Source organism: Halyomorpha halys, unplaced genomic scaffold (genome assembly GCF_000696795.3).
Source record: "Halyomorpha halys isolate HHAL.00 unplaced genomic scaffold, Hhal_1.1 Scaffold547.1, whole genome shotgun sequence".
Lineage (NCBI taxonomy): Eukaryota > Metazoa > Arthropoda > Insecta > Hemiptera > Pentatomidae > Halyomorpha > Halyomorpha halys.
Genome location: NW_027111872.1, coordinates 582422 through 601617, shown reverse-complemented (window position 1 = coordinate 601617; position 19196 = coordinate 582422). Strand labels below are relative to the sequence as shown.

General features: G+C 27.1%; 3 protein-coding genes across 4 annotated transcripts in view; 2 read left to right on the top strand and 1 right to left on the bottom strand.

The window, feature by feature from the left end:
* The window catches only part of eIF3a (eukaryotic translation initiation factor 3 subunit a), a 24349-nt gene extending 22312 nt beyond the window's left edge, over positions 1 to 2037 (bottom strand). Inside the window, exons 1-3 of the mRNA XM_014426053.2 lie at positions 1839 to 2037; positions 1479 to 1675; positions 1229 to 1377 (exon numbers count right to left, since the gene is read on the bottom strand). Of these exons, the coding sequence (XP_014281539.1) occupies positions 1229 to 1377; positions 1479 to 1675; positions 1839 to 1887 (395 nt within the window). The 5' untranslated portion in view covers positions 1888 to 2037. The remainder of the gene's footprint in view (positions 1 to 1228; positions 1378 to 1478; positions 1676 to 1838) is intronic.
* Positions 2038 to 2265: 228 nt separating this feature from the next.
* LOC106684145 (DENN domain-containing protein 10) lies at positions 2266 to 9156 on the top strand. The gene is made up of 8 exons (XM_014426059.2): positions 2266 to 2354; positions 4953 to 5137; positions 6020 to 6242; positions 6320 to 6423; positions 7397 to 7495; positions 7563 to 7680; positions 7765 to 7897; positions 8870 to 9156. Exons 1-8 carry the CDS (start codon positions 2324 to 2326, stop codon positions 9012 to 9014), a joined length of 1038 nt encoding a protein of 345 aa, XP_014281545.1. The 5' UTR covers positions 2266 to 2323; the 3' UTR covers positions 9015 to 9156.
* A 3516-nt stretch (positions 9157 to 12672) lies between these two features.
* Positions 12673 to 16903, top strand: LOC106684128 (uncharacterized). 2 transcript variants are annotated; one of them, XR_001343648.3, is made up of 3 exons: positions 12673 to 12892; positions 13122 to 13163; positions 16613 to 16903. XR_001343648.3 is itself a non-coding variant. In XM_014426026.3 (3 exons), the coding sequence occupies exons 1-3, from the start codon at positions 12822 to 12824 to the stop codon at positions 16861 to 16863; spliced, it is 315 nt and encodes a 104-aa protein (XP_014281512.1). In that variant the 5' UTR covers positions 12675 to 12821; the 3' UTR covers positions 16864 to 16903. The 2 variants fall into 2 exon arrangements, 1 of the variants encoding a protein (XP_014281512.1); XM_014426026.3 differs by having other exon boundaries at positions 12675 to 12843.
* Positions 16904 to 19196: the final 2293 nt, after the last annotated feature.

Sequence of the window (19196 nt, the reverse complement as noted above, 5' to 3'; positions counted from 1 at the left end):
ATATTTTATACAAGAAGAAAACTAAAATGAGAAATTTGAAATCCTGAATCCTTTAAATAATACTAAGTGGAACAATTCTAACAAACTGAGTTATAAATTTAATACCACTCGTATTTAGGAGATTGAAAATGAAATGAAAATGATTTGATATTACAATACTAATTGATTAACCACTAATTAAATGCAACTTTATAATGAAAAACAGCATTAAAACACAAATTCCTTTGATCTTTTACTCTCAACCTAGTTTATTTGTTTTGTTGTTTTAATTGAAGTTGGCCATTCTCAAACAAATAATTAATATATACTATATAAAAAAATAGCTTGTTAAGTTGAGGAAGAGAGGAATATTTGAACATCATTAGAATATTAGAAACAACTTAATTCTCAATAGGAAGCTTTCAGAAAATAAGAGTTGATTTTTTTTTTTTTAAATTATTTTGAATACAATTTGAAAATTGGCAGAATTATTATAATTAATTTAATGAAATAGGTACATATTGAAATGGAGTGAAGTTGTCGAATGTAATATAACATGATTTCAATAAAAATTATGTTCATAATTTATAATTGAGGCTAAATGAAAAAACTAAAGAAAAAAATAGCCATTAAAGGAAGAGTTATAAGTTCTAACAAATCAGAAAATTTAAGTTTAATAAACAGTGTATATAAGAAACTAAAGGTAATATAAAATGTCTAATTAATTTATTCAAGACCCAAAGAAAGAGAAAGACTTCAACATGACAGGGTTAAATGTTTGGTAGAAAACATGACAATTATTCTCAAACAGTAATCCCTGTATTTAATATAACAACATGACAAAATAAGGATGTGAAGACTTATTAATGGACTAAACTGTATTAAGGATCATAGTTTTTAATGATCAGACACCCATCCACTTCATGATCAATTAATATTTTATAAAAACTTAAAAGCTCCAATGAGGGCATCATTAATGAATAGAAGTCTGCAATCGAAACTGTTTCTTAATAATAATAATTCTCAAAAAATATTAGAATTAAGCTCTCAATTTGGTATCATTACAAAATATTGACACTTGTAAAGCTTGAGGTACGTCTTAACAATCAGTGTTTATAAATTTAAGTAATAAACTAAATTAACAATAAATAAAGAGGTGAAATGGTATATCTTTGGGGTAAAGATGGTGACATATTTCCATGTCAACAAGGAACAGAAATAGGGCAATACATTAATATGTTTAAGTTACCTCAACAATATGCTCTCTGGAGTAGCAAGATTGTCTAAATCATCAATATCAATAACAGCTTGTTGAGATTGTTCTCTGGCAGATTCAGTTTTTTCTTCAGCCATTCGGAGGTATCCTCGGATTACATTTTCTAAGGAGCCAACATTTACCTAAGAAATAATCGAGAATCAGATTTATCAAAATCTCTGCACCAAAAGCATGCAAATTAGAAACCGATAATAAGGTAGTCATAAGCATACATTACACTTACAGATTGAAACATATTTCGGTACTGGAATAAACCTTCTTTTGCTATTAATGATTTTTTTAGTTCCACGCAAAGGTCTAAATACTTGAACATAATGGGTTCCAGCAAACTTTCGCTCCAATTGTAGGCCCATTTTTTGTTCCTAAATACTTCATAAAGTGTATCTAAAGCTCTAGCTGGTTTCCCCACATCAATGAACTCTAAAAAGAGATTAACTTGGCATTAACATATTGATACATAATTTACACACTTACTAATATAATGACTCTTAAAGGAATTCAGAATGATAAAATTAATTCAAAAGATCACAATAATAGATATAAATACTTATTGAAAGGATAAAGGAAACTTTTAATGACTTACCATTGGCTCTCTTAAGAGCATTTTCAGGACGTTGGCTATACCTAGCCATGGTGATTCCTTGTTAACTTCAATTAAATAACATCCAAAACACAGGAAACAAAAACTGCGAGTACACTGGGATTATCACAAACTAGTGAAAATTACCCACAGCGTGTACAACCTATGCCCGGAAGCAAATTGGTTGAGGTTAGAAAACTATGATTTGGTAATGGCCGTGTATCGATTGTAGTGTAGATACTCCGTCCATTCGATTTTATCGATATTTATTTATTAGACAAAAAAAAACTCAAAAATTAATTTAATGAATTTTGTAATTTATTTTTTGGAATAATTGTAAGTTCCTTTCTGCTTGATAGTATATTTACTAATAAATTGTTCAAATTAAATATCTCAAATTATAACCTTAATAATACCTTCTAGTGTGTTGTGGCTCGTAGTTTGAAAGTTTGTTTTCATAAAATTTATTCAAAAGTTTTTAAATTAAAATGAGTCATCTTTTGGCATGTAGCATTCTTGGTAATTGTAGTTCTTATTTATTAAAAGTTAAATTACTTATTTAGTTCCCCACTATTATATCCCTTGAATCTTTGTTAGTTCCTTTTATCATTCATATAATAGAGGACAAGCAGAAAAGCAATTGTTAGGAAATCCAAACACAGAGTCTTGAGTCTCTAAATAATGGTACATAACTAATCATTCAATGTTTCACTAATTTAGTTTGAAGAGAAAAAAAGATCATATTTTTCAAATCATGCCCAACACATTGAACATCAATAGTATATAAAAGGGACAGTACACCACTTAGAGATTTCATACATACTCTAGTACTATATTCCAAAATACCCAAAATATACTGTATTTTGTTTTAATTATTTGAGCCTTTCATTTGACAGAACAACTGACTACATAGTCTATGCATTTTCAGTATTAATTCTATGAATGGTTAAGAGCTGAATGTAAATTTTAGTGAACTTATATTTTCATATTTCTACAATACACATTCATACGCAAAGGGAAAAATAGTAAGAATTTTGCTACGAGAAATATTACTTATAATTATTATGGGCGTTGATGACCTCAGGGTTTTACGCCCTAAAGCCCCAGCCAATAACGACAACTAAAATTATATTTCTGTAAACTGTTGGAGATGAAGTTATATCAACTGACAGCCTTCTGTGTGATCTTGTTTTTTCTGCCCTGATTACTTAAATAGTTGTTTACCTATATTCTAGAGATGTAAGGTGTTAAAAATTTCCCCATTATATTTGTTATGATAAACAATTCATGATTTCAGTTTACGATGTTCTTACCAAATTCCTAATAAAAATATGTTTATATCTTATCACAGCAAAAATGCCTGATGAATTGAATCCTAGAGCACAAAATTAAAAAAAGTTCAGAGCTAAACTCCTGTTTAAATTTTTTTGGTATGAATTTTATTGTGCCACTTATAAATGATCAAATGATTATGATCTCAAACAAGACACATAGAACTAATAGGAAATGAGGAAAGCAGGAAAAATAATTTACAAATTGTTTTCGTAATATCTTGGTGAAACTTTATTGGGATTTGAACAATGGTTTATGTTCAATTAATATTAAACAACATTATTAGTTTTTGTATTGGTTAATTAAATATTCTAGAAGCAAGAATATTGCAGTTGCTCATAGTTAGTATCCCTGAATTAAATTGAAATAGTTACTCAATTGATTTTCACCTCCTGAAAATATACACGGTATATTTTATTTAATTTTAAGAATTGAATAAAAAGAAAGAGCTTTGAAAAAAAGAAGTGTTTTCTTCACTATTTGTTAGTTTTATGGTCTATAACAGTCATATATTGTGGAAAATATATTTATATAAAATATACTATCTATATTTGGTAGGAGTGAATGTGGTTAATTAGGCCCGAAAGTAGTATAATTTTTATTGAAAGAACTAGAACTGTTGTTAGGAGAAGAAAAAAGGATTCTCTTATAATTTATTGGGGGTAAAGTATAGAACAGTATAATAATAACAACATCTATATTGATACATTAATGCCGTATGTATATCTTTATATCTCTTGAAATGATTATATATCTTTTTTAATTTTTTTTTCAATTATAAAAGACTTAGCGAACCTGAAGAATAATAGTTACAATCTTAGCCCACTTACTGAAATCTGTTTCCTGCATTTTTTTTTTCTTACCTCCAATTTTATTTATTTTACAAACAAATACAATATATACATTTATCTTAACCTAAGATTATATATACACATATTTACATTTAATATATTTTATTGCCGCAGGGTATTTTAAAAGTGGTCCTGCATTAACACCTCCACTCCCACCTTTATAGTCTACCTCTCAGACATTTATCTATTCAGTTACTAACTTTTGTCAGAATTTCATCAAGTATGATAACTTTCACATCTCACAGTTTAAAATAAATTTGTAGAAAGAGTTGTTTTGATTTAAAGGTAGTTACAAAAAAATTACTTTCACATGTAGATACTCCAAATTTAGTAAAGTATTATTTTTAGTAAATATTTTATAGTATTATTTTAAATTTAGTCTGGATTATCTCTCTAGGAAGTCTTGTGAGTCAATTTTTTATAATTTTTTGAGGTTTATTACTTCCATCATTTTCAATAAATTATTATTTATTTATTCATTTACATTGTACAACGTTTCGGGACCACTGTCCCATATTCATGCACTATAAAAACCTCATGATTTCATATGGGAAATCATGAGGTTTTTATAGTGCATGAATATGGGACAGTGGTCCCGAAACGTTGTACAATGTAAATGAATAAATAAATAATTTCTTTTTAAACAATTTTGATCTCTTTTCTCTCAACTTTATTCTTTTTAACATCCGACGTTTTGACCTCTCAGGTCATTCTCAAGGATTCCTTATTCTGTCTGTATTCCTTTTTTTTCCCTTAAAATTCATTAATGCCGGCTAATTGCCTTTGTCCCAATAAATTCTTCTATTAAATTATTTCCTAAATTTAAAACATTTCATTAACCACTTTTATATTCATTAACGAACCCCAAACAGAACCTACCTTCAACAGGTTGTTATATTACATTATGCTATACTCATTGTAATTGGCATTGCAGAAAGAAGTAAGTTTGGAGAACCAATATGGACTTGGGCTTATCCAAGTTTAACAGAATCTCAGAAGAGTTATATTGTCAAGAAAACCCCGATAGAAGATCAGAAAACATTTTTTTATGGAAAAGTTAAAAATATTTGGTTTTATGTCAGTGACCTAATGGATGGTGAACCTGAAAAGTTTCCAGATGTTAGTATTCTCATCCCTTACATATTATTATGAATATGTGTATTTTGCTTATCTTTTTTTAGTTTTATCCTTAGTAAACTATTGTACTATTGTATTTTTTGTCTAATACATTCCATGATTCTACTTAGAATAACAAATAAATCACTCTTGGAAAAAAAAAATAGTCATGATTGTATTATTTGCTTGTCGTCAAAGAATGATTAAAGATATTACTGTTGTATTTTTATTAGCATAGAATAACCATAATGATTTATATTGATATATTAGCTTTTTGAATGAAAGGAATCGTCCATAAATATATTTTATATTTTTGATAAAGCAAATTATAAGTTCATAATTACTAGTTCTCTTTCCTTGTTGCTAAGTTGTATGGATTATGTGCACACATATATAGTACATCTTAGATCAGTTTGCCTCTTCTGTCTTCTCTCCACTCAGTTGACTGGACTTCCTTTCCTTTTCTATCCTTGACGTTGTAAAATGAAATTTAAAAAAAAAAAGTGAAGGAAAAGTGTAATGATTAAAAGAAACAAGAACAACATTTATTTATAAAAAGGTTTTGTTGACTTTTGTTCCCTGTAGGGGAGGGATTTGTTATGGCTAGGAAGAGGGGAGGAGGTGCACAAGCTCTTTTTCTCTATAGGCAAACTTATTTTAGACATACCATACTTAATATTTCTAGTATTAAATTAAAAAAAAAATAAACTGTCTAAACAATTGTAATAATTAGTAGTTTCTACTGAAATTAAGAATTTTGAAAAAAAATAGAAAATTTGTTTGTTTTCCTTTCCTCTCAATGTTGGTAAAATTAAATAAGTTTATGAAATTAGTAACAGTGCCTAATAAGTTAAATTATATCTGAATTGTTTATGAGTTTTTCAGGTTCAAAATTTCTCTATTATTCTGTGGGCTCGTGATTTCAATCCTGATAAATATCAAAAACTAGGACATGTCTTGGGTCAAGTATATGGAAAAACTGCTGACCCTACCCAGGTCTTACAACATTTCATAAGCGTCATGACTATCGGAATTTGCAGTATTGATGGAAATGACTCTCCTATGGAATTTGGTATGGTCGGAAAATATAAGAAAACTGATTTAAAAGGTAGATGATTATGTATATATCTAGTTTTTATTTATTTCACAAGTTCAATTTACTTATTTTCATTACATTTTTTATAGAACTGATCAAACATTTCGGATTAGAAGCAATAGTTATTTACAGTGCCATGTTATTAAAAAAACGGGTTATTGTTTACCATCACGGTCTTATCCAACTGTTGGAGGTAAATAATTTTACATTCATATTATTTTTATAGATTTTTAGTATTATTATTTATAATTTTTTACCTTAATTGTGGTTATTGTAGTATGAAAAAAAAAATTTAGAAGAAACTTTATCCCTTTGAGGTAAATGAACAAAATAATTAGATTTAATAGTTTCTTACAGTTTGAGATTTTCCAAAATTATTAAAAATTTTAATATTTCTATATATCTTGTCCAAACTCACGTTTTACCTTTATTAACAATATCGCATATATGATACTTATCCACATATATAATGTTGGCGACTCTACAGCTCCTAAGGAAATCACAACTCTTGAGAAATATAAGTTGAAGTACTTTTGAGAACACCAAAGGTGAAAAACTAACTTAATTGATTTTATATAGTATATGTTGGTAGTAAGTAGTTTAAAAAACTTCAAAATATTTCGTTTTGTGAGTGTTGTAAATTCTCTCTCTAATATGATTTTCTTTCAAGTTGTATAAAAGATGTATGGATAGTCACCAAGGGATTATATTTTTTCATATAATTGCAGTATTAATTGTTGCAGTTTCCATTTTGAATACAAAACTGTCAGTAACAATACATTATATCTAATATTGAAAGGAATTAAAAATGGATTTTGAATTAAATGACTTTACAGTTTGATACAAAGAAAAATATTTTTAGACACTTAGAACTCACCCACTGATGATTTGAATGGGTATTGGTAAGAATATGTTTGAGAATTAGCGGTATGGTATATGACTGATGCCTGGGTCACTGGTATCCCACCCGACCAGTTAAGTGCTAACATGAATGAATAATTTTGACCATTAAAGAATTAATATACCAGTTAACAGAGAACTTACTTTACTATTGATGTCTAAAAAGTATGATATCAGTGTTTATAATAAATTTAAATATTACAGTGTAAGTAGTAAGTAATTTAAATTCTTTAAATTTTGATCATTGATTATTTTTGTTATTTTAGTCATTGAAGTCATTTCCATCATTTATACCGCATAGAAAATTTGATGAAACACTGTTTCCATGGTTTGAAGTAACTGATGAAGGCATAGCCGCTTTAAGGGTGAGTACCTTCTCTGAATAAATTTATGTGACAATTTCCGTTATAACTTTTATCATTTATTTTTTAGAACAGGAAATTTTTTGTAGCTGGTTGTTATGACAACAGTATTCTCTCGCACCCAGAGCTCACTGACATTTTTGTGAATATTCCAGCAAAAGAAATCTCGATAACTCCACAGTCTAAAGGCTAGAAAATATAATCTTTTAAAAACATTTTTATCATATCAATTGCGGAATATTTATAAGAAGCTTTTTTACTTCAATTTTTAGAGGGGTTAGCTATGACGAAAATCCAGAAGGATGTCGCTTTATTTTTAGTCCAGTTATCAGAAAGTGACTTATCTGAAGAAGATTTAATAAAAAAGATTGGTGAAAAAACTCATGAAATTATTGACAATATGAAGTAAGTTTTAAACAGAATAACATTGAATAATTTAAATTATTTATTTCTTATACAATTTTTTCAATAGTACTAATCTCTTAATCATATAAAAATTATGCTCCTATTAAATCTTATTATTATTATACTATATATGTTTTTTTTAAAGTCAAAAGAAAATGTAATGAAAACTTGTTCATTTCATAGTTTTTAATTAAATGTAAAATAAAATTTTTGATTAAAGCTTATTATTATTATTATACTATATATGCTTTTTTTAAGTCAAAAGAAAATGTAATGAAAACTACGAAGTGAGCAAGTTTTTTTACTTTTCTTACCATGTCAGTAAGGTCTTCTATTTAAAGCCCAATTTTTAGATATAACATATATCTATCTTCAAAAAAGAGTAGGAAAAAAGTTTTGAAGAAAAGAAAAATTCATTTTCGCATAACTCTAAACATATACATTTTTTGGTTAACTATGTATAAGCTTATTATTATTTAAAAGATAATAAAACTCCTAAAAAAAAAATTAAAAAAACATTTTAATAACAAAAAAAAACTCTTTTAGTTACAAATTTGTTTATATCATTTATGATACTTGTGTAACAGGTCACTAAAGACAATATAAAATTAAAAATTACTTATTATTATTATGCTCAATCATAAATAAGCAGTATTCATTTTAATTAATTTTTTTATATTTATTAAATATATTATAAGCAAAACTAAAACATTTTTATTTATGGAAATATTTACTAGATTTAATTTATTCATATCAAGATGTCTATTATGTTTGAGAAAAAGAAGCTATTTAGTGAGAAAAGTCATCAATTACTTTTTATTTTTGATAATAGAAATTAATATTCTGATGTCATAGTTTCAAAGTAGAATAATTTTCTATTTTAGTCACTGTTGGGAAGTATTGTATTTCTGTTTTGCTGTGTACTTCAGATCGTTCTTTTTTTTATTTATATAATCATGAAAAATGTTTTAGGAGTATGACTTCAACTCGTGACGATGGAAGAGAAGTCCTATATATTTCTAGATTGAAAGAAAATGATGTTAATCCTGCAATGATGACATTCCTAATTCAACTTGCAACTGCTGAAAATATTTTAGTATTAGAATCCGAGCCTTGAAAATTGTGAAATTTCTAAATTTAATTTTTAAACAAGTTAAGAACTTTTAAAAAGTTTTTATTTTGAGAGTTAAATAGTTTTGTTCTTCCATTTTTTCAGCCCTTTACATTAGTTTGTAATATTTTTTTTCTATTTATTGTAAGTGAATTGTATATAATACTAAAATACTGTATAATGTAAAAAAAAAAAAAACTGAAACATTAATATCGTCTTGGTAAAGTTTAGTTACAAGCCAAAGCATTGAGAGGTATAATACTCGAGAATACTGACTCCTGACTCCCGTCCCCTCCCCCCTTTAATTAGCAGGAAATAGCTAGTTATTCGTGGATACAGGCTGTTACTAACTTATTTTAATATATTGATAATAAATGCATTTTTTTTTTCAGAAGGAAACCATTTATCGACTTGTCCCTAAGTGTGATAACATAAATTCATAACCTGTATCACATAAATTAATCTATTGTATCTATTAACAAGTTTGATGTATGCTAAATTTCTTATCAGAAGGGAGTGCTATCGTTGTAAATATTAGTAGTCATTTTGATAAATTTTATGTTATTTCTAAGGTGTGATATTAAATTATAAATTTGATAGGCTATTATTTTTATTATTTAGGTTCATTATTTTTATAAGCTTTACTGTATTCAGTGTTTCCAAGCAATTATCTGTACCTGAAAATGCTTGGAATGTTGTGAAATATTTTATTGAGAAACATAAATTACGTGAAGAGGATTATTATTGTTGCAATAACATATCTAAAACCTTGATTTCTCAATTCTAAATTAACAAATATGTATTAATATTTGATATACAAAGTATTAATCCATCTATAATCTTCAATTGTATGTTTATTTATTTATTAGAAGATAAATGATATTTATTGAAAAAAAATATGTATAACAATTAATAGTAATTGTATTGAAATCAAATAAATAATTGACATTTGTTTACTTATTTTAAGTTGTTATTTCATCTATTTAATTCCTTCTTACATGATTAGAAAAATTGGAGTCATAAATAATTTATTTATTTTTAGTATTCAGTACTTAGTCGTTTCAACTACGAGCAACTTTATACCTAAATTACAAATTTATATACTGGATCCAAATGCAATTTATAAACTACTTTTATTGATTCTCTACTTAACATTTCTTGTTTTCAGTCTTATCTGTTGTTGACTTATGTAATTCATGTGCTGTGGAATTTAATAGTACAAGAGCCCAAGAGGAGAAAAAAGGCAGCTATTTCACCCTAATTTTTGATTACTTAATTGAAAACTAGGTATAATTACTAGTCAAAATTGATGAGTCTGCCAAGTATAGGTAGGGGGAATAAAAAATGGCGGGTGTTTTTTTATTCGGAGCTCTAGATCTTCATAACTATCAACAACAATAGAAAATCTAAGAGAGCATAATTTAAAGGAAAGTAAATTTGCTAAAATGTAAGCCCTCATAGAGCTATTTACGTTCAGTAGTTCTCGAGACATAGCTTTTTAAAAAGCAACATTTCATAAAAATTGGAGATGAATGGAATATGGTCCGGGTGCGGTAAAAAAAACTCAAATAGTAGAATTATACTATTTTATTGAGCCAACGTTTCGCCCCATGTTTCAGGGCTTCGTCAGGGCTAAAAAAGATACAAACACATAGTTACAAAAGAAAAAAACATAAGTGTAAAATAACAGGGGTATTAAAAGTAAAAAAGTAAGATATAATTAGAAAAATTAAAGGTTGTAAATAGTAAATGAAAAGGGTAATAGTAAAAGATAGATAAGAAAAGAAATATTAAAGAAAATACAAATAAAGAGATGTAAAAAGAAAAAAAAATTACAAATCAAATGATGAGACAGAATGCATACCTGTTTTGACAGCAGTCAAAAACAAAAGTGACCATTGGTATTGGGAGGAGTGGGGACGGCAGTTATGCCACAATAACGAAAATAATTTGTAAAGTAAACATAGTAAAAAAGCTAATTTAAATACAGGTCAGCAAAGGACAACATAAATAAACAAAACCATATTTATTTATTTTATGCCGACGTTTCATAAAAATGTATGGAACGTACTGAAATATCAGTAGTTAGTTAATTTATTTGTGAGAAATCTATATCTCAGGAACTGTGTGACGTACAGATGTCTATTAGCTCTCAAATTAAAGCTAGTTTAATGAGCTATAAAGTAGTTTATGATATTTATTTTCATAGGAGTAGTAGGTTTTATGAATTTTGCTAAAATAAATTGATTCATAGTTCTTCGGACAAATTTTCATTTGTCAAATTTATATTCATATATGAATATGATATAAACTACTACCCCTACGAAGATAAGTGTCATAAACTACTTTATAGTAAGTTAAATTTCCTTTATTTTGAGTGTTGGCAAACATGTGTGTGGCTTATGAGTCTAGAGACATATTTTTTCAAAAATACATTTTATGCGAACATCTAGATTTTAACATTTTGTGAGTTTATTTCGTCAATCATGAAAACTACTATTCCTAGGAAGGTAAAGGTCATAAACTACTTTATAGTACATTAAACTAGCTTTAATTTGATTGCTAATTGACATCTGTACATAACATAGTTCCTGAGATATAGATTTCCCAAAATAAATTAACTAAGTACTGATATTTCAGTACATTTTTATGAAATGTTGCTTTTTAAAAAGCTATATCTTGAGAACTATTGGACGTAAATAGCTCTATTAGGGCTAATATTCCTATACTTGGCAGACTCATCAGTTTTGACTAGTAATAATACATAGTTTTCATTAAATTAATAAAAAATTGGGGTGAGATAACTAACTGCCTGTTTTTTCTTCCCAGCTCTTGTACTATAAGCATGTCAATTCAGGAATAATTGTATTATAGTTTATTAAAAAATACCTATACTAAGGAGCCATGTTTCATATCCAATTAGAATAGTAGGAATAATAAATATTTATTTATAATTAGGAATTATTCATAGGAATAAGGAAATATAAATTCATAGTAATAGGAAGAACTTAATATTAACTCTAGAATATCAACTTAAATAAAACTTTTTATTTGTTGCAAATTTTATAACTAACAAAACATTTATTGCAATTCCTAATTAACGCTGATTATTTAAAGCAAGTCTGCATCATTTTAAATCATTGCTAATACTTTTAAATTTTTATTGTGTCTTGCTCATTTAATATTTTGTTATAAAATCTTTTAAGGATTGTTCTTTCCTCAACATGCGTATGTCCCATTTTGCAAATAGTTAAAAGTATTGTATTTTTATAAATTCTAGCAAATATTATATTTATTTGTAGTCTATGTGAATTATATTATTTGATTTTTTTGTCATTGTAGATAATATGGAGAGTAAGTCATAGTTACGCAACTGATAGACACAATTTTCTGTGAGATTTCATTTTTAATTAGCTTATTTATTTTTTTAATATGCTTTAAAAACTACATAGTTCAAATAGCTAACTGGAAGACACATATAGAAAATTTAGTCACAATTGATTTCAAATTTCGCTGTCTGTAGGTTATATCTTTTTTGCTTGATTAAATTTAAATAAAGAATTTAGGAGCTATACTGAATTTTAGAGAGGAAATCTTAACAAAATAACAGCAGATTTTTATATTTTTAATCAACACATGATGGAGCTGTTTTATTTATTTTCCTCCTTAATTGTAAATGTAGATATATATATTTTCTTAAATAAAATTATTTCCTTTGTGTCAGATGAAAATCATATTGTTTATAAGTTCAACATTTATCTGTAACAAGTAATTATAAGTTAACTGTGAAAGTAATTGAAAAAGAAGTCATTGATGCAATTTTTAAATGATACTGGTTTGTAATAACTTTAAATAGTAAAGTTAATCATATCTCTTTGTTAGATGTGAGTAATAATTTATGGGATATTATAAAAGTTAGTTTATTTAGTCCTCTGGCTTTCATAAGAAATTAAATTACAAAAGATTTTGGCATTCATGGACAGGGTTAGTTCTGTCATATTTTAAGATAACAAAAAATGCACTGACCTATAAGTTCAGAATTTTTTTATTTTCATTTACCAAATATTATAACCAACGTTATTACAATTTTATTGTTATACGTTGTTATTTCAGGTTTTCTGGAAGAAACAGACTATAGAAGTTTAACAGAGAGTGGTAAGTTGTTTATTAATTCCTGCCAAATTTGGTAAGATTTTGCCATAAAGTAGTCATAAGTGGCTTGGATTTGCAACACAGGCTCGTGGATCATAAATGTTACAATCATGATTGTGAGAGCATTAAATTATTATCATTGCCATTGTCCAATAATAAATCACGTAGTTCCTTTGTTATCATAATGGTCTGAATAATTTCAGAATGGTTTTCCATTCCTCTAAAATTTAACTACGGTATGTTATATTGATTTTCTGGAATCAATATTTTTAGAATCTCCTTCATTACATTGATAGTTTTTGACATGGGGTGATTTTCAATTATTATTAATAAAAAAATGAAATAAAAAGAACACTTGATTCAATCAGCCTTGTGAGGGTAACTGAGTAGAGTAGGCACTAACATCAAGATCAACTGAAAAATTGTTTTTAATTACTAAACAAATACAAACATGTAATCCTAAATATATAAAAACAAAGTGACTGTCATGTAACTAGCCATAAGAATTGAAACTGCTGGAAATGAAATAATGTATTGAAATTTTATTGATAATGATATTTATTTTAAAAAACAAAATAACATTTTTATTTATTATATTTTCTTAAATAATTATAATTATTAAATGATGTTTTACTCAATTATACTATTCATTCATTATCATTGCCATTATTATGTTTTATTAAGTGTTGATATGATTGGCCTCTAGATATCTAATATAAATTTACATATAAATAAATATTTTCAATATCTAGGTTTGTTCTTTCTTAGTGGTGGAAAGTGTGAAAAAAACTCTCCCAAATGAAATGTATCTAATCATGTTGATGAGTGTGGTTTCTTACAATCAAATACCTATAAATGAATTCACTGTTATTCGTTCACCCATCAAACAATATTTGTGAGCCGTTGACCTAATCTTACAGATGTTATATATATAGACTAGAAATATTTGTGGACAGCCTCTAAGCTGCTTCTCCCTCTACCACCCTTGGTCCCATTCCCTCTTAGCCAGACATGTTTGCAGGTTTAAGGCTAGGAATGAAGAGCAGAGGATTACAAGGTTTGGCAGTTGATGGTAGTTCTCAATAGGTGGTCCTTTTGCTTGTTCTTGGTCTGTATCCACTAGATGTCACTACATGTTCCATATGATTTTATATTCACCAATAATAAAACCTATAAATACTTAACCAAACTTGTAACTACTTGTGGGCTGAACAACTATCTTATTCCAATATTTATCCAATATATTTCCTCCAAGGCCAAGGAAAAACTCACACTAAAGCATTAGTTAATTTATTTTTCAATAATTATATGTTAAATTATAAAAGACAGTTTGAGAACTGAAACAGGAGATACAGATGCATTATTGACATAACTCCAAAAAAACAGATGATTAATAATACTGTTATAGGTTGAACTTCATTTCATAAAAAGAAATATTCTTTCTATCTAGGATTTTCCAAAGACAATAAATAATTTGATTTTTTAAAGATTTTATCTTTATTTTCAGAAAAAAAAATTAATTTATGGCAACTAATGAAAAAGAAATAGAAATAAGGTTGAAAAGATTAGAAGAACAAGTAAATATTGACAGTAAGGAACATGATATGAGAATGAAAATTCTTATGGCACAATTGAATTCAGCAGAGACAAAATTAAAACGAATCCAGTCAATTAAGAAGAAAGATAACAGTCACAAAGCAAATGGAAAATAAAAAATCCCTACTACTTAGAATATACTTACAAAATTGATAAATTTAGAGTTATTTAATAAAAGAAAATGTTTATATGCAAATAACAAGTTTGATTATTAATTGAATATTTTTTTAATTCATTGTGATTTCTCATTTTTTTTTCTTTAATAGATTGTTATTGTTAATAATCTTTGCATTAAAAGTGACATCCACAAATTAATTCAATAACTAAACACAATATTATGAACAGTATTATCGTTATAAATAAAAATCTAATTTCTAATCATTGATAGAATGTGGGTAAAATTTAGGCTAAATTAATGTCTGTTTGAGCTAGCAGTTCTTTATAAAACTTAATTAAATTTACTTATTTTTAGCTAGTATAACAGGTCATGAGGAAATTGACCATGTAAAGCGATCCTTTTTATTTAGTAACCCAAGCTAGTTTTATAGTTCCCTTCTTCCCCCAATATACGTTTAAATACTTGGATTCAAGGACAGTGAAGAACCAATCAAGATCAATGGATTACATGTCTGAATCTGAAAGACAAATACATCTTAATGTAAAAGATACATAGATTTCTCATGGACCAAATCTATATAAAAAGTCCCTCACTTCTTAAGATATATATTGCACGGTTATTACTTTAACTAGTGGGAATAGTGTTAAATATACAACAAACGTTTACTTTAATGTTGTGTAGATCTTTTTTAATTACTAAATATCAGCATTTATATTACATACAATGGAATATATATAAAAAACTAATTGGTTTTATAAGTTATAATGAAATACAAAATAAATTAATGATTCGCTAATTGTTGGTATAGATAATTAAGGAGAAGAAAGTTGGGGTTGCAGTTAGTGAATAACACAAATAAGTAAACATTTATTTTACAAAATATCTTATAAAACAAGTTTTTAACTAGTTCTTCACTGTCATATAAAATAACATGGTGGTATGACATCCCATATATAAGTCCTAGGGTAGTAAAGCTCTATCACTATTTATCACAGTATAATACATTATGTTTTACAATTATTCACAAACTTAATTTTGTTTACTTCTTTATAATTGGAGATCACCCTCAAAAAAGGTTATAACTGGCCTTTCTTCAAACTTTCCAAAATTAAGAAAAAAAAACCATCTCACTTTTGAACCGTAATATATTTTGTTTTGAAGCACAAGAGCCTTCATTACAAACTAAGTATTGATTCATTGCTGCCATCAGTAGGATTATGTAAAAAAGAAGCTTCCATTCTGAAAAATTGTTCAGTAATATTTTTTTTTAGAGGGAGCCCATCAATAGTTATAGGTCAATATTTATTCAAAAGTGGATTATCAAATTATAATTTTTTTGGTGTTGCCCACCCATTACCACCCCATACACATTTTTCAAGTTGCACAATCTGTTTATTAAATTAATTTATATCATTCACCAAGTGGCTCATTTTATAATTTTTTCCTGCATAAAATAGTCCCAGCTTGTAACGTGGTGTGGAATAATAGCATAAATATACAAATATCACTATTTTTTTTTATTCACAGAATTACTCAGTTATACTCATGAGGCTGGTTGAAGAACCCCATTCCACGACTAATTTCTTACTTCACAAAAAGTCTAAATGAGTTTAACCACAATTTATAGTCAATAGTGATAATATTTTAGAGACAATCATCATGAATACTTTCTCTTTATATAATATCAAATACATCAAAACTAGAAAATGAAATATTAACCAAAGAAATCTGCTTTCAGATCTCAATTTTAAAAATATGTCAGATATAATGAATTTAGAAAAGGAAACAGAAACCAGAGTAAAGAGAATAGAGCAACAAATACAACACGATAAAGAAGAACATGATATAAAAATGAAGATTCTACAGACAGAACTGCGTTTGCTAACAATGAAGTTTAGGAAGACAAAATCAATAATGAAAAAGGATAATCCTAGTAATAATAATGCTCCACAGAAAGAAAAGATAAAACCAACAATTGTTCATAGATAGTGGTGCATTAATTATATAAAAATAAACGCATCATTTTTAATGAGAGTTTGAATTATAGTATAAATACATATTATTCATACATACATACATATAATACATATTATTATTGAAATATATATTATTTGATGAGATCATCCAATTATCACTATTCAACTCTAATTGAGACATTTGGTTTCAAAAACAAATTTTAAAATTTTTATCAAGTGTGGTTGATTTTCAAGGAGTAATAAAAGCCATTTTTGAAGAAATCATTTTACAAAGAAAACTTTCTAATTTTCACTACACTTGACGAATAAAAAATATTAATCAAAATTTTAAGACTTTGGTTAAGTTAATATTTACAGTACAAAAATGTGTATTTTTTTCTAGACAACATTTTTTATCATAACAAATCATACATAAAATTGACATTGACTTAATAATCCTAATTATTAAGTTGGTCACATTGGACAGCTACTTCATAGACCATATCTCTAACATGATTGGAATTTAACTAAAAAGAATCCATCATATAGAATCCAAAAAGATAAATTAAAGCAAAACAAATTATCTACCAAAATAAAATAGTTTATCTCTTAAATGTTTTATGCCAATCTGATTAAATGATGAGTAAAAAAAAAAAAAAATGGTATAAAACAAATTACAAGCCATCCATGAATGTCTTTTCTTTAGCAAGCCAGGAAAATTTCACAAATGTTTAAGCAAAATCAAATCAAAACTTCTGCAGTAAGTCATTTAATTAGACAAAATTTCATAAAAGAAGTAATAAATAGCACTTTTAGTAATTATACAATAAAAATTATAAGTTTCACCATAAAAAATCCCATGATTCAGACCAATTTTTTAAAGTATGATACATTCTTGTTTGGTCTAATATTTACATAAGAGTATTTATCTAAGTTACTGACACAACCAGATACACTTAGCAACATTTTTCAGACAAAAAAACAAAACATATTTCACAGCCTAAAATAAAATAGAAAAACATTCAACTAATGATTTAATGAAATTTTCATCAACATGTGTCACGGATACTCTGCTAGTTGTTTTCAATAAAGGGCCCAGGTGTTTGAATGCATTTTTAGCGTTTCTTGAAAATTTTTTAAATAAAGAGCTCCTCCATTGTTTAGAGGATGAAACAATTTCTAACTCATTTTGTGAAAAAATTGGACCTGGCCAACTTAGCTAACTGAGATACTGATATGTAAATATGTGTTATATTGCTGGAAAAGTGTAAGATAAGATAAGCACAGGTGTAAAATAAATCTAAACTACATGCTATTCTACAAATAAATTAAAAAAGAAAAGTAAATTTCAAAGAAGTAGTTCTTAGAAATTTTAATAAATAATTTTTTTTTAAAAATATAAATACTGCTGCAATAAGGTTATATTATAATTATTAGTGACATTCATAATCTATCATTTATAACCTTCACATTATGCCCTATCTAGCAACCAGTAGATGATCCTAAAGATATTGCAGAACCATGATGACAGTGATGTCATCTCATGATAGCAGTCATGTTATCCAGTCATTCTGTACTTATTATTATTATTGGTGTGACAGACCATCGTGGACCAAGGCCTCGCGCGATGTACATAGGAAATATATCACTCGTCTAACGACAAAGTTTTCATAGGGTGGGTTCGTCACTCCCACCCCTATTTTTGAGAGTGCCACCCATTGGCTTATGGGCCTCACAAATACCCGGGGGGAGGTTGTCAGTGAGTATTGCATAAATATATGCTTGAAAAAATCCCGGGTAGGGCCAGGGACTCAATCTCATAACCTTTGGGTAGGTAGACAGGCGTGTTACCATGACCCCCTTGTATTTTGTACTTAATTGTCAAATATATCTAGTTTGAGGGAGAGTTCCTTGACATTAATGCAATCTCTCTGCCACATCAGAGCTTCAATATTCATAAATAAACTTTAACACATCTATATAAACAACGACTATAACACATCTAATTAAATCTTCTTTGGAATGCATCAACCTTTAGCAGTGTTTTCTCAGATGGAAATGAACCTCTTCAAGATGTGTACAACACAACACGTTGAATAGACTGATGAATCACACCCTAATTCATTTAATTATTGCTTTTAGTTTAGAGAGTATCTGCAATATCTAAATAATAAACTAATCTAAAAAAATGTAAGGAAAAAGAAAAGTAAAACTCAACATTTATATCATTATGAAACAGGGAAATATTTTACAAATAACAAGACAGTTCAATCACATTACAAGAAAATATTTATTTATAGAATAATATACAAATATACATATACAATATATTTACAATATAAATATATAATTTACAAAACTAACTGA

Excerpts from the sequence above, each read along its gene's own strand:
- LOC106684128 (XM_014426026.3), top strand. The coding sequence starts at position 12,822 with ATGCAATTTTTAAATGATACTG. Across the intron at positions 12,844-13,121 it reads GCAATTTTTAAATGATACTG|GTTTTCTGGAAGAAACAGAC; the intron begins GTTTGTAATAAC and ends TTGTTATTTCAG. Across the intron at positions 13,164-16,612 it reads TAGAAGTTTAACAGAGAGTG|ATCTCAATTTTAAAAATATG; the intron begins GTAAGTTGTTTA and ends ATCTGCTTTCAG.
- LOC106684145 (XM_014426059.2), top strand. The coding sequence starts at position 2,324 with ATGAGTCATCTTTTGGCATGTAGCATTCTTG. Across the intron at positions 6,243-6,319 it reads TAAGAAAACTGATTTAAAAG|AACTGATCAAACATTTCGGA; the intron begins GTAGATGATTAT and ends CATTTTTTATAG. Across the intron at positions 7,496-7,562 it reads AAGGCATAGCCGCTTTAAGG|AACAGGAAATTTTTTGTAGC; the intron begins GTGAGTACCTTC and ends TTTATTTTTTAG.